At 39.4% G+C, this 15340-nt stretch overlaps 1 protein-coding gene across 1 annotated transcript; it reads right to left on the bottom strand.

Moving 5' to 3' along the window:
• Positions 1 to 5623: 5623 nt before the first annotated feature.
• On the bottom strand, positions 5624 to 15179 carry LOC108670908 (origin recognition complex subunit 3). Its single transcript, XM_018158404.2, has 15 exons — positions 14824 to 15179; positions 13773 to 13952; positions 12660 to 12913; positions 12241 to 12460; positions 11818 to 11927; positions 11364 to 11517; positions 10141 to 10257; positions 9469 to 9599; positions 9000 to 9066; positions 8484 to 8600; positions 8189 to 8336; positions 8005 to 8039; positions 7529 to 7885; positions 6838 to 7121; positions 5624 to 6466 (listed from the first exon to the last, which is right to left on the bottom strand). Exons 1-15 carry the CDS (start codon positions 14845 to 14847, stop codon positions 6361 to 6363), a joined length of 2304 nt encoding a protein of 767 aa, XP_018013893.1. The 5' UTR covers positions 14848 to 15179; the 3' UTR covers positions 5624 to 6360.
• Positions 15180 to 15340: the final 161 nt, after the last annotated feature.

Here is a 15340-nt window from a genome sequence, read left to right as displayed (position 1 = left end):
TTATGGTTGTTGATAGCCGTTCAATGTTGCTGATTATAAATAAAACATTTGCTATGCATAAGCGTCAGCATGAAATACGACATGCAGGAGAGTTAAACTTTATAGCTCTAATTTATGACTAGTATGGGCGTGAATAGGAAGAAAGATATACATGCTTTAGGCATTCTATTGTACGTAAGAAGCTTGATGCAAAAAATATAGGCAGATACCTTAGTACTTCAGGCATAAGACATCTAGGAAGTAACTATATGCCTGAGATATGGATACATATGTCCATATTTTGGGCTTCCAATTATTAATTATTATTGAGTTAATTATGGATAATTTTAAATTTTATGATTTAATAATTAGCTAGTGTCTCAGTTTCAACGTGGCTTCTGATATGCTGCACCTTTAATGGTGAATGCGCTTTTTCAAACGTCCTTATAGATTTTAATCGTCTCAAGCGTGATTTTCATCGTCTCAAGCGTGATTTTCATCGTCTCAAGCGTGATTTTCATCGTCTCAAGCGTGATTTTCATCGTCTCAAGCGTGATTTTCATCGGCTCAAGCGCAATTTTTATCGTCTCAAGCGTGATTTTCATCGTCTCAAGCAGGATTTTCATCCTCTCAAGCGGGATTTCTATCGTCGCAAGCGGGATTTTTATCGTCTCAAGCGTTATTTTCATCGTCTCAAGCGGCGATTTTCGTCGCCTCAATTGCGATTTGTATCGTCTCAATTGTGTTTCGTCTCAGTTGCGATTTACATTGTATCAATTGCGATTTTAATTGTCTCAATTGCGATTTTCATTGTCTCAGTTGCGATTTAATTGTCTCAATTGCGATTTTCATTGTCTCAATTACGATTTTAATTGTCTCAATTACGATTTTAATCGTCTCGAGTGCTATTTTCATCATCTCAAGTTCAGTTACGGATGCGTCGAATAGAGTGCAATTGCAAGATGATCTTGACAGTTTAGTTAACTGGGCTGATACGTGGCAGCTGCGTTTTAATGCCGACAAGTGTAAAGTACTTCACCTCGGGAAGAACAATGAACAGCAAGATTACAGTATGAGAAGACATGGTTGCAACGAGAGAGTATTGATTGAAAAGTCCAGAGTGGAAAAAGATTTGGGAGTTTATGTCGACAAGGAGCTGAAATTTTTTAGACATATTGAAATGCGAGCTAATAAATCCGATAAACTTTTTTTAGACTTATCAGACGCTCCTACGAGTTCCCAGATGGAGAAGCAATGAAGCAGTTGTTTGTTACTGTTGTGCGCCCGAACCTAGAGTTTAGAAACGCCGTGTGCTCACCGAAACTTGAAAATTACAAAAATTTAGTAGAGAGTGTTCAAAGACGTGCAACAAGGATAATTCCGGGATTAAAAGGCAAGCCTTATGAAGAAAAATTAAAGATTATGAAGCTTCCAAGCCTCAGTTATCGACGTCTGCGTGGTGACCTCATTGAAGTATACAAGTATACTCATGGTTTATTCAAAGTCCCGGAAGGATTACAAGAATTTGAAACAGGAACCAACATCAGGGGCCACGGCTATAAACTTAAAAAACTGCTTTGTAACACATCCATGCGACAACATTTCATCTCGCTTCGTGTCACCGACATATGGAAAAGCCTTCCTGATTACATCGGGGACAATCAGAGTATGAACGCGTTCAAGAACAGACTAGACAAAGCTATAGAGAAATATATGTTCAGACTTGAAATAACAACCATATCGAACCCGGTGCAAGCCTAGTCCATTGTAAACTTTCGTCAATTTAGAAAAGTTCCGGTCAGAGGATCTGTTTTTAGATCTCCTGTGTCGCGAAAAGTACAAGAATCGGTGACAGGCTATAATGGGCTTATTCTTCGGCGCCGACAGCACTATACTAATAATTGAATAATGGAAATGAATAAATTGAATAATGGTTGAGGCCTAATGGCATTACCCTGCAGGGCTCACATGCTAGGCCATCAATTCTTCTTAGTGAAGGTTGCGCAATATTTTTGGCTGCCAAATTAACAAATTAAAAACGGAATGACATTTTGTCAGAGCGAAGCTTCTAACATTATTTTATTGTCCATCAGTAACGTAATTAGTTTGAAAGAAAATTTTATTTGTATTTTGTTGTTGGATTTTTTGTCTGTTCTTTTGGCACTGAACAATGTATTCCAATTTCCTGTACTATGATGTGATGGTGCAGTGATGTACAGATGAAATGCTACTATTGCATTGACAATGATTTGTTCGATCAGTGATGTACATTTGCAATGCTATTCTTACCTGAAATCTGAGGTGATCGTGAAAAGTTGCAAAGCCATTCCATCCCGAAATGTTACCTACACGCCATCAATAAAGCATTGAGGAATTCTGTAAACCGTTTTGTAACCCCGAGAGGTTGCAAAAACTTTAGGGAAGTAAGGTTGGAGCTGTAGAAGGAGTTTAGGAGCTTCCCCGGGTTGCGGTTGGGGCGTAAGGCTTCCCGGGTTGCAGTTAGGGCGTAAGGCTTCCCGGGTTGCAGTTAGGGCGCAAGGCTTCCCGGGTTGCGGTTGGGGCGCAAGGCTTCCCGGGTTGCGGTTGGGGCGTAAGGCTTCCCGGGTTGCAGTTAGGGCGTAAGGCTTCCCAGGTTGCGGCTGGGGCGCAAGGCTTCCCGGGTTGCAGTTGGGGCGCAAGGCTTCCCAGGTTGCGGTTGGGGCGTAAGGCATCCCGGGTTGCGGCTGGGGCGCAAGGCTTCCCGGGTTGCAGTTGGGGCGCAAGGCTTCCCAGGTTGCGGTTGGGGCGCAAGGCTTCCCGGCTTGCGGTTGGGGCGCAAGGCTTGATTAGAAGCTACCGATTATACGCTTATCCTGGCGCTCTGCCATGTACTTGTTCTAGTTACTGAGCTGCTTACTGCTTAGTCTATAATTTATTCGTGCTCTAGTCGTTTTTAGCAATTAGTTTTTTAATATTCATCTTTCCTATTTGTTTTATCTCTTAGTCATATTCACCTGTCATCGTCTCTTTTCTTTCTCATCTTATCCTCTTCTCCAGTCTGGTCACCTTTTACCTCTGCTTGTTAGCTCTCTTTTCCTCCTGTATTCTTTTCCTCTCCCTTATTTTCATCACCATCCCACCTGCTCTCCTCTTTCCCTCAATTACTATCTCATGCCATCTCTTCTACACGCCTTTTACTCACAGGTTTATCAATCTTCTTCTCGTCTCTTCCTCCTTTCCTGTCTTTTACTCTTCCCCTTTGTCTTGGTGTACTTTGGTGGCTTCAAGTCTCTCAGTTTCATCAGTTTACTCTTCTATGCTCATTCATTTCTTCTCTCACGTTCATCCACCTCTTCTCCCGAGTTCATCATTCACCTCTTATCATCAGTTCATTAACCTCTTATCCCAAGTCCAGTCACCTATTCTTAATTCAATAACCTCTTCTTCAATATGTTGTTCATCCACCTCTTTCCTAAGTTCATCATTCACCTCATATCCTATTCACCTCTTATCCATAATCCATTCACCATTTCTCCCTTGTATTATTATTCTCTCTGCGCCAAAGCTTCATTTAATGTTAACGGTGTGTAAATAAGGTTAAAAGTTACGCCTTTATTTCTAGCCTAAACCTTCCTCTAAGATAAGCGTAGCCTGTTATCCCTGCAATTGTTCATCAGTGTTTGCTAACCTTTTTCAATCAGAACTTGTATTGTTGTCAGTGCTGTTGAACTCGGATGTTTGTTGTTAATGAATTAAGTGAAAATTTCCTCTCTGGATTTAGACAGGATGTGAAAGAAATTTTAGTTTAGTTTGAGTTGTTATATATTAACTTTAAACGAATTTACCACGAGCTGAAGCCTTGCACTGGGTGTCCGTTTCCAGGTATTGGTTATTCCAGTTATTATTTAAAATTATTCTTTTGTACAAATTTTAATTACGGATCACACTGATAAAAAATTTATCTATTCATAATTGTGGCGAAAATAATTTGTTGGTTCATGATTACTCGCGACATTTGGAATTAATGGTTCAAACAATTTTAACAAGCAAATAAATTTTCTGATCAAAGTTTAGCTTTTACTTCAGATTGAATTCATACGAACTTTCAAATAAGCGCTACGTCTTTTTGTAATTAATGTTTGGCTCAGTCTGAAAATGTAATGAGTTTCTACTTGGCGCCTACTTCATTTTTTATAAAGCGTTTAGTATAGTTTAAAAATCTAACAAGTTTATACTTGACGTCATCTTCAGTTTGAATATCGAACACGTTTGTACTTAACGTCTGCTGCTGTAAAAAAATCTATTAAGTTTCGGTTGTGCTTAACGTTTTGTTCGGTTTTAGTACTCAACCTTTTGCTTCAGTTTGAATACGTACGCACGAACGACATGTCGTTTAAGGTCACTGCGTCACTTCTTACCCCGAAAATATACTTAGTCCTGACTAATATGCATGGGCGATAATCAAATAAGAGACCGTAAGTTCAAAAAGAACTCAATCACAATTCAAGATAATTATTTTGCGGTGCTACGACAATGTTTTACATTCATTTCAAAATTGTGGAGAAGCTTCATTAAAAGTTCAGGCATTTATCTATTTCTCTCACAGGTTCTAAAAATCTGTAACACACTTAATATTTCAATTTCACTGAAGTGTTCCGAGACACAAACTCAATGACATTACTACTCTGTAAATTTAATGCGGAATAATCAAGCTTTTATACTTTTACCACGCATAACAGCTTTCTATACCAGCCAACCATAACAGGAACACGTTTATGACACGTCTCGCTGCCTGCGCAGACATGACATTAACATGCTCATGGCACGTCTCTTTGCTTTCACAAATGAAGATACATGGCGTCTGTTTTCAGGGATGTGCAACATGCTCAAAGCTCATTAGATGGTCACAATTAAAAGTTCCGAGTAAAAGTGTTCAAATAGCATTATTCATGGACCTGATTTTACGACGGAACTTTTTATTTGTTCAGTTTTCCGATGATGTGGAAATGTTTTATTGGGGCGATTTTTCTACCTGATCAACTTAATAGTATTAGATGAAATCAAAACATTGTTAACTCGTAATTTTGCTTACATTTTGTATGGGTTTTAAGTGAAGATTAAGTCGTAGAGTCGCACACTGTGCTTTCCGTTCCGTGTGCATAGATAATGCACTCCTCAGTATGAATAAGCCCAGTGTTTCAATTTAGTTGTACTTAATGCGTGTTCTTCTTATATGCTTATTTGTAATTTACAAGACAATAAAGCGATGCTGGTCAAGGCCCCAAAGATCTTAGCGAATTTCTCTTTCCTGCCGCGGTGCCGACGCTGCTAAGCAAGGCCAGTGATCGGAACCATGACAAAGCATCTCTGGAATATCACTGTAAAGCCTAAGTTTACGTTCACCCGCTTTGGAAGTTGGCTAAAAAATAATTCAGAATGGTCAAATGGGCTTTTTCAGGTTACCAATTTTTTTCAGGTCACCAAATTTTTCTCAATTTCTCAAGCCAAATATGGATTGCGGTAAATTGTTCCATCACGAATCCTCATTTCAAAACTTAAGAAAACGTATGAATTCACTAAAGCATTTTACATTTGGAACGTTCCTACATGCTCGTAAGAATTTGTTAAGGAACTTATTGAAAAATCAATTGTAACTCAAGTTGTGGAAACAGAAGTTTTTAATAAAAATTCTTACGCCGGTAGTCCAGGAAATGTTCGAAAGTCACATAAACAGTTTACAAGTCACCGTGACAGCGCTTAACTAATACTCGAACAATTAAATATTTTCAGTTTCGAACAGGAAATTTCGAAGCTCAGTAGAGATTTGAGTGTTGATAACTTACGACCATGGAATACCAAGTTAAAATAACCATCAGCGGCTAAACACAGACCAGTTCTAGCAGAGGTACAAAGTCTGCATTACAAGTACGTACGTACATCTCGGGAAGAATATTTAAATTAGGTTTCGTCTGCATGGGTGGAACAACAAGCTGTTCTGTATGCGGAAAGAAACATCATGTTATCTTCAACATTAAATGAAACAAGTAGTTTTCCCATATCAGGAATGAGAAAAGCAGCCTTAATTTTAGGATGAAACGTGTTTACATCAAGCCACTTTTTACTGATTAAACTATATCTGGCCATTGGAATTGAAAGTAATTCATCGAATTTCTAGATTAGACAGCTTTCAGAACTCTCCCACATGCCCTAAATAAATAAATAAATACACCGATAATATAGAAATTAAAAATCACCTGCACACGATTGGACGATTGCTTTCTAATGATAAACATTGAGCTGCCAATTAAAGGCGCGACGGGTCAATGATGATGATAATAATGAGGAAACGTGAAATAATAATGGTTATAATAATATCAAAATTAATAGAAATAATATAGTTGTTCAGTAGCCCCCCCAGGTGAGTCTGGCGACGTGGTCGGTCTTGCGACGCGAGGTCTTGACGAAGCCCAGTAGCTGCAGCTCCGACACGGCCTGTACGAACCGGGCTCTGAAATACAAGTCAACTTTTATAACATGTATATAATTACACAATTAATTTGTATATGGTTATTATGTATATAATTGGTTATCTTTGTATTGGTTCATGGAGAAAACTTTAATCTCAATTGAAACATATCGCGAGGTGAACTCTGGAATGAAGGTACCGTAACCGTGCAAGATATATCTGATTGGTGTCGCATTAACATTTTCAATAACAAATCGAGTTTGATAAATAGCGAGCCCAGTCTGACGTTTCGAATTTGAATCACTGTGAGTTACGTGTTACCAGCAGTGACTTGTGATAGGTATTACACGAGTTTTCCAAGTAACTTGTAATTTAACCCCCATAAAACTTCCACACATTCGATGAAAACTCACTGTAACTGCGGGGTAACCCCATCATCGTTTTCCTGACTCTTCTTCACCGCTGCATTTTTCCTTTTCTTGGGCGTGTTCTTGTTGACATCTTCATCAGTATCTTCTGGTGCGTTATTTTTTACCTCAATGAGGTTGTTTTTGCGCACCTGTACACACGCACAGAAGGCCTGCAGCCAGTCGTACAGGTTGATGAGGCGGCCGCACTCGAGATGTAAGCGGTACACGATGGAGAGATCGGGCAGGCTGGGGCTGTTCCAGTCCTTGCTGTCTTTACAGCATTCGCACTGAAAAAATATCAATATACGTAGATGTAGACATAAAATAATGTGAAAAAATTAAAATTGTGTGAATTTCCTCTTCAGTTTCACTGAAGAGGAAAAATTGGGAATGTGAGAAAAGTCCAGCAACTTTTTTGTAAGCGCAACAATATTCAGAGATAAAAATGAAGCAATTCTACGTCAATAATAAATTCTATAAATTCTTAAAATTGCGAGTACATTTCACTAAAGATCAAATTATTTCACTGGTGAGGTATAAGCAAACTTTAACTTATTAATGGAAACAAGGTATCAGAGACAAAGAGAAAAAATCTCACCGGTACTGAAGGAATTTTTAAATATTCGAAAGAGATCTTTCAATAAAGTTAAGAAAATTCAGCCTTGAGTACAAGCGAATTTGGGTTATAACTCACATGAAGGTAAGCAGCCGGGTTAGTGAGAGCTTTGTTGATAGCGGCTCGATGCTTGCCCATGAGGCCGCTGGAGACGACACCAGCATCATCAAAATACACGGCCTCGTGTAGGGCAAGGGTGGACGGCACCACACAAAACTCCTTCACTAAACAATCTATAATTTCTACAACTTTGGAGCGAACGACGGCAAATTTGCTGGGCTTTGCTTGCTTCTTCTTGGCCATTTCCTGGAGTTTTTCTTTGAGTTTGAAGCGGTCGCTGGGGAGTAGGGGGGCGGCACCTCCAGAACTCGGAGGCGAGTCAGGTGTTGTTGTCTTGTCCAAGTCGTCCATGTTCAACAACTCATCAAGCAGTTCCTACAAAAAAAATTATTTCCTCCAGCAATTTCACTCAAGAACTCAAAATCTTCGAAAACCTCTGGCTTAAAAGAAGAGGCCAATGCACATTTGAGGGTAGAGATACAGCTGCTCCTTACAACTTTACGCAGAGGAACAAGCCACCATAGGCATGCTGGGTGGAAAAAAAATTTTTTCATGCATGATAATAAACATAATAGATCAAGTGATACATCATTGTACTTGTTTCATGATTATTATGCTGCATGCAATAAAAGAAATTACATATCAAAGATAGAGCGTTTTAATCAAAGGTTTCTAGGCTGGGGTGAGTCGCCCCACAGAGGGCAAGGATGGCTAGAGGGAGAGGGGAGATGAGCTGGTCACGTGGCACGCTGCTCAGATGGTTCAGTACATCCCCCATCCCCTCCACCAGCTGTCCGTTGAGGCTCAACGCCAGCAGCGACCACAGCTGGTGCAAGAGGGAACATTGCTCAGGCCACAGAAAACGCATGAGAAGGAAGTTCTACACAACAACTGGAGTACAAATCAAAATTAGTTTTAAATGAAGCAATCAATGTGAGATATGGGGAATGGGGAAGAGGCATGAAGGCAGCACCTGTCTGCCGAGGGGAGCGTGGGGGGTGGTGGAGGCAAATGGGTGGAGCAGGCGCAGCACCCGCACCAGGTTGTGATGGTGGTCATCCAGCACCTGCAGCTGCGTCACCACCCAGTCCTGCAACCACACCAGCCTTGGTATTAGTCATTACCAAGTCTCTTTCAATGCATTGCTATGTCAAGTACCTTAGTACCTTTCAATGCCAATGATATTTCGTATACATTAATTACATTAGGATTTGCTTCACGATATTAAAGAAATTATTTTAATAATTATCCAGCCACTTTTGTACAATTTTTTTTTACTAAGATTTCATGATGATCGAATTCTGATTTTAGTATCATTATAGTATTTTTTTAATTTCTGATCTCGAGTACACTAACCCAACTACCGTATTGAGCATAGCAAACTGGTGAAGATAATATGAACCTAAGATACAGACAAACTTATGAACATTAAATACATTACATTAGTGATAAACAAAACCCTAACGTGTCAAACGTGACAGTAACTCACCTTGAAATGTTTGTCGTCGATCAGCAGTGGCACTTGGTCTATAATAGGCAACTTGTCCGTGTAAGATCTGCACGTTTGAATTGCATGTGAACACGTATATCTCATCAAAGTTATTCATCTCAGTAACCTATTTGTTTATCACAACATCCTTTACTTTCAATTGACAAATGAATACTTTCTTATCAACTAAGAAATGCTAAAGTCGAGCACAGTAATTACTTAAAAGGCAATATTGGACGAAAAATTGTACAGATTTGGTAAAATAGAACTGATTAGCAAAAGTTGCGAATACGCTTCCTTTTAGCGCATTTTCTCATTTATGGAAAAAAGTCACTATTGGGCTCGTCATATCCGTCCGTCCGACCGTGACTTCACGGACGAACGGACGAGAAAATGCGCTCCCTGTCACTCATTGCAGTGAGTATTGATCTAATTTTTTTCTGGAATGTTGTGGCCTCACAGTACCTACCTGAACGAGGGCAGCTTCCTGATGTCGTTGAGCTGCGCTGCAGTGAGAGAGTTCAGCACTCGTCGTCTGTCTTCTGCAGGGCAGCAAATCACCGACGCTGGTGTGCTCAGGAAGTGCTCTAGCATGCAGTACTGTTGATTGGTGTGCATCGTTAGTACACATATTGGCACTATGTAAAGTGCACAGTGTTAGAATAGAAGTGTCGGCACTGAAAAAATAGACTCATGGCTTGTAGAGTAGAAGCACTCTACAAAAAGCGATGAGTCTGTACAAGTATAAGCCTTTCTTTTAACTTGTAATGCATGTTTGTGTTCTCATGAATTTATTTAATTCATTATAACTCATCTAATTAAGGTTTGTGTATTTCATACTTAGCCCTCAAGAAGAGGTCTCCAACTTATTCCATCACAAAATCTACTGCGTATTTGTTACAAGGCTAATATTTGGTGGTATAGGTTGTCCAAGTCCAAGTATAGAATTACTTAAAAAATTGAAATAAAAGTTATATGGAAAATATTAAATGCATAATTATTTTCAACGAAGTGTAAACTACATGATCCCTTCATAAAACAAACAAGTTAGTACAAGACTCAAAATACAAACCTGTACATAACTACAGTTATATATTTGGCTAGTAGGCAAATAAATAGAACAAACATTTGTGAAGATTACCTTGAGTCCTTGTATGAAGATTTTGACAGAAAAGTGATGGTAAAGAAACATGTCGAGCAGAAGACGTAGCGCTCGGCCTCCCAGCCGCATGCTGCTCACTGCCCCGTCCATCAGCACCTGAAACATCATTACACTCACTGCTTTGTCAGCTGCCCCGTCCATCAGCACCGGAAACATCATCACACTCACTGCTTTGTCAGCTGCTCCGTCCATCAGCACCAGAAACATCATCACACTCACTGCTTTGTCAGCTGCCCCGTCCATCAGCACCTGAAACATCATTACACTCACTACTTTGTCAGCTGCCCCGTCCATCAGCACCTGAAACATCATCACACTCACTGCTTTGTCAGCTGTTCCGTCCATCACCACCTGAAACATCATCACACTCATTGTCAGCTGCCCCATCCATCAGCACCTGAAACATCATCACACTCATTGCTTTGTCAGCTGCCCCATCCATCAGCACCTGAAACATCATCACACTCATTGCTTTGTCAGCTGCCCCATCCATCAGCATTCGAATCTGCATTGTTACCGTCACTGCCTCCACATTAGTGGCTATTTTTAATAAAATCTTTGAACTCAACATAATTTTATGTTCCAGTTTCAGGCAGTGGTAGTGTTTCTGTCTGCACTACTGCATATATAACCTTAAGCAGATTTTACATTTGAAATTTTAGTGCAGATCACCATATATGCAGAATGATAAATACCAGTACATATTCAATAGGCTCTGTGTCGTCGCCGCACCTTGAACCTCTCAAGCCCTATATGAACTTGTCACTTCACCACTTGCACGCATGCTGCTACTACAATCGTGGTACTAACTGTACATGCATTTCCAAATGAACCCGCTGTACAAGCATTGCCACCTCCTCCTGTACAAGCGTTGCCATACCTCTTGTACAAGCATTGTCATGCCTCCTGTACAAGTGTTGTCATCCCTCTTGTACAAGCGTTGTCATACCTCCTGTACAAGCATTGTCATACCTCCAGTACAAGCATTGTCATACCTCCTGTACAAGCATTGTCATACCTCCTGTACAAGCGTTGCCATACCTCTTGTACAAGCATTGTTATACCTCTTGTACAAGCGTTGTCATACCTCCTGTACAAGCATTGTCATACCTCCAGTACAAGCATTGCCATACCTCCTGTACAAGCATTGTCATACCTCCTGTACAAGCATTGCCATACCTCCTGTACAAGCATTGTCATACCTCCTGTACAAGCGTTGCCAGGTAGCTGTGCGACGGCTGTGCCCTGAAGGAGGTGAGGGAGAGGCGCGCCAGGATGGGTTGACTGAGGCGGGCGTGCAGGGCGGCGGCGCTGGTGGCCACACACAGCACCAGCACCAGTGGCACCAGATGTGTGCTGCACAAGAGGGGCAGTAACTGCACAGTGCAGTGGGTGCACAGTGCACATGGAGCACACTACAGTGAGTCTATATTACAATGCCCATACAGCACAGTGAGTAAGCTTTTCAAACGGAGTCAGAAAAGTAATGTACAAAGATTGGTAAAAAAAACGACTTGAATGCTCCATTTATCAAAAATAAAACCATAACCTCTAACAAATCAAACTATTCCCACATCTGTTCATGAAGATTTTAAGAAAAGACTGAACTGAAGCAGCAAGAAAAAACATTCAATGCAACACTAAGGCATTGTTCACCTCACAACTTGGATAAAGTCTTCAAGCACTGATGTTGGGAAACTCTCCACATCCTCTACCATGACAACGATCTTGCCGTCATCACTGCCAGGGCTCTCCTGCTTTTGCTCCTGCACAAATAATTACACAGTGTGAGAAATTATCTCGTGATGAACCAATTAGTATATAGATATAACAAACAATTGTAGTTTTGAATCAGAACATTGGATGCAACATTTATTCTTATTAGTAGAAAGTAGAATAAACAGAATTATTAGAAGCAATGGGACTTCCAGAGAATGAGAGAAATTGGATAAAATCTTAGTTTAGAAAATATTCAATTTAACATTAACTATGAATATCAAACTAAATCTCTCTTATTACATTATTACATAAAGAATAAAAAAAACTATTATTTGATTTAAATTGGATAAAAATACTAACTTTGTACCAGGCCTCTAAAACATTCATATTTAGGCAGCTCCTCTTGACAGTGCCACTGTGACTTTTGCTTTTCTTAGGCGTGGTTTTCTCCTCTGCTAAATCATCTTCTTCATCGGAAGAAGACGAAGAGCTCGAGTAAGAAGAATCATCACAAGATTCTTCCTCGGCTGCACTAGACGACCCATTGATGAGTTGGTCAGCTAAATGTGTTATGCACTGCCTAGAGAATTAGAATTTTTTTTTTAGTCACAAGTTACAAATGGGCACCTTACACAACAACACTCCAAACAGAAGATATGATTTCAAGATGCTAATAAATGTTAACTTAACAATAATTGGGGTACCTATTTGCATTTCTTTAGCACATTTAATGATATAATTTGACTATTTTATAGTCAAGTAAGCTAACACCAACTCACCTGAGAGTGCCACAGTTTCTGCTGTTCAGGGACACAACATGTGAAGCAACATTGTTTTTCTTCAGCAGATGATCTAAGCTGGATAGCACCATGCTACTGTCAGGCATGTTCACACCCATGACAAGCACAGCGGCTGGTATGCTGCCATCATCCAAGCTGTCCTCATTAAACTGCTTGCCACATCTCAGAGTTTGATTTGACACAAACTCAACGAGCTCTCTGAATACTGTCTCGTGGATGTTTTTCTCAAGGCCCTGTGAAAATGAAAATGATGGAAATTCCATTAACATTTGCAATGAAATTCTTTATTTATTATGATTTTCAGTTTAGATTTTCACTGGTATTATTAAATATGCCTCTTTGAAATTCTGTTGTATTTCTCTTACATGTTGGGTTACATTAACACAATATTAGAATAAAAATAAAATAACAAAGAAAAATAAACACTCACTGCCTTCAACTCCTAAAATTAGGTTTCAGAAGCACAACAGACTATTTAGTGATCTAGGTACTGCAATTTCTGCAAAAAGTGCTTACAAGGAAGCAGGATAATTGTGACCTATAGGCTATGAGCCAAGCTCTCTTGAGCAACTAAGACAAACCCATGGCCTTTATGGAGTTAGGCAAATAAGGCAATTCTATGTCCTTTATATTAAGGTTTAAGATCTCATAAAAATGTTAACAACTTTGTACTTGTATACAGCACAGGGAGATTTGGCTATGGTTTTTCAGAACAATTTTAAAAAGGGTTTCAAACTGGTTCAAAATAGGCACAAATCATGAAGTCTGAGAGTAGTCTTCAATAAAACCCTTAATAATACTAGCAACATTTTGGAGTTCAAAGCCTTATTTCAACAAAAAAATTGGCACGAAAAGATTGTGAAGATGTCTGTTGCCCTTGCCTAGCTTCCATTGTAAAAATTACAAAAGATTTTGACCAAATAAAATTTGCAAAAAACTAATTGTCAAACTAATTTCCACAATTGTGGAAATGAAATCACTCAACTAACCTCATCAAAATTAGTTTCAAATATATCAACTAACAAGAATCTCAACCAAAGTCTGAAGATGAACATTCCAAATTTCCACGTTTTTGAATAAAAATAAACTTGCCTGTAGTGTTTGACTGACAGAATCCCAGCATTTGAGGTAATTCTCTTCCTGTAGAGGAGAAGTAGATTCATCATCGCCAGGCCAATTTGGGACTGTTGATTTCACCTTAGCTGAAGGGCGACGCTTCTTGCAAGATTTGTCTGAAGACAAGCCATGCTGCCGCTTGAATGCAAAAACTCCCTGATAAAAAAAGGTAATAATTGAAAAAGAGAATAGGTCAGTTTAATAAATTCACCTTAATATTTAGTTATAAGTGTATAACCAGAAAATTCTAAACTAGAAAATTGGGCAGAAGCCACCCATGAATTAGACCCTAGCTATAGTCAATAAGGTTTTCTACCTTTAAATATTGGCAGCTTTCCAAGCTCTCCATCAGCCATTTTGACCTTAAATTGTCATCCATCATCAATCACAAACTGTGAATAAAGCTCTCAACAATGCCACCATTGCATGATCTCCCACAGTCCCACTCATTGGGAGTTGGGACTGTGGGAGATCATGCTGTGGGAGATCATGACTGAGTGGGACTCATCCCACTCCTCACAGTCCCACTCATTCGGAGTCATTCCCACAGCATGATCTCACACATGATCCAGTATCCACACAGTCCCACTCAGACTGACTCAGTCCCACTCATCCCACAGTCCCCCCCCCCTGCTGACAGACACATAATCTGACATGAGCTACATGACACAACAATGCATAGTGTTATTAGTGTATAACCACAGATTTTTTAGAATCTCTTCTGTTTCAATTTCCTCTTCTACTCTAAATTGAAGCCCCCCAACAGGGCCAATATCTTATGTATAATGCGGGATTGCAATTTGCAGGTAACCACCGTCCACAATACTTTACTCAAGTTTACCGGTTTAGCCATACCATAGGACTTAAAAACGAACTTGAAGAGGAGTCTAAAAAGAAGTCAAACTGTGACGTGAGTGTGACACCATGTTAGCTATTATTTTATTGAAGAATTGAGGAGATATGAATAATTGACCGATTCCCTTATCAAGTTAAGGAATAAATCTAAGTTTGTCACCAATAAACATACCTTTGAAACCGAAACAGTTGACATAATTTGAGAAAACAGTAACTAATATGATATAGGCAGTAACTTCGTAGATCTGATTTGAAAGTTGAAATTGGACGTGAACACACCGACAGAAACTGTCGCACGCATGAATGCCCAATGCAGAGACAGGAACTTCGAGACTTAAGTCAAAGTAAACGCTCTGAGAGTGAGACGAGATATAAAGAATTCCTGTTCTGAGAACATTTATAGTTTAAGGATAGCCAGAATATTCTTGCTTTGAAATTTATTTACGGCCTGCATAAATGAATGGGTTATAAGTCTGATTATCATCTGACACTACCTCGCAGAAGTTTAACTGAAATCTTGAATGAGGCGCGAAGAAATTTTCGCTGGGAAGAAAATTACGATCATATGTTTGATGGGTGACAATTTTATTACCTTTAGTTGTAAAACATTCCAACAGATGCTACACTATTAGCAAATAACTAATGTCAATTTGAAAATAAGTATCTACATTCGCTTTGAAATGTATTAT

The sequence above is a fragment of the Hyalella azteca genome, unplaced genomic scaffold (genome assembly GCF_000764305.2).
Source record: "Hyalella azteca isolate HAZT.00-mixed unplaced genomic scaffold, Hazt_2.0.2 contig1382, whole genome shotgun sequence".
Taxonomy (NCBI): domain Eukaryota; kingdom Metazoa; phylum Arthropoda; class Malacostraca; order Amphipoda; family Hyalellidae; genus Hyalella; species Hyalella azteca.
This window is presented reverse-complemented; position numbering and strand designations above follow the sequence as displayed.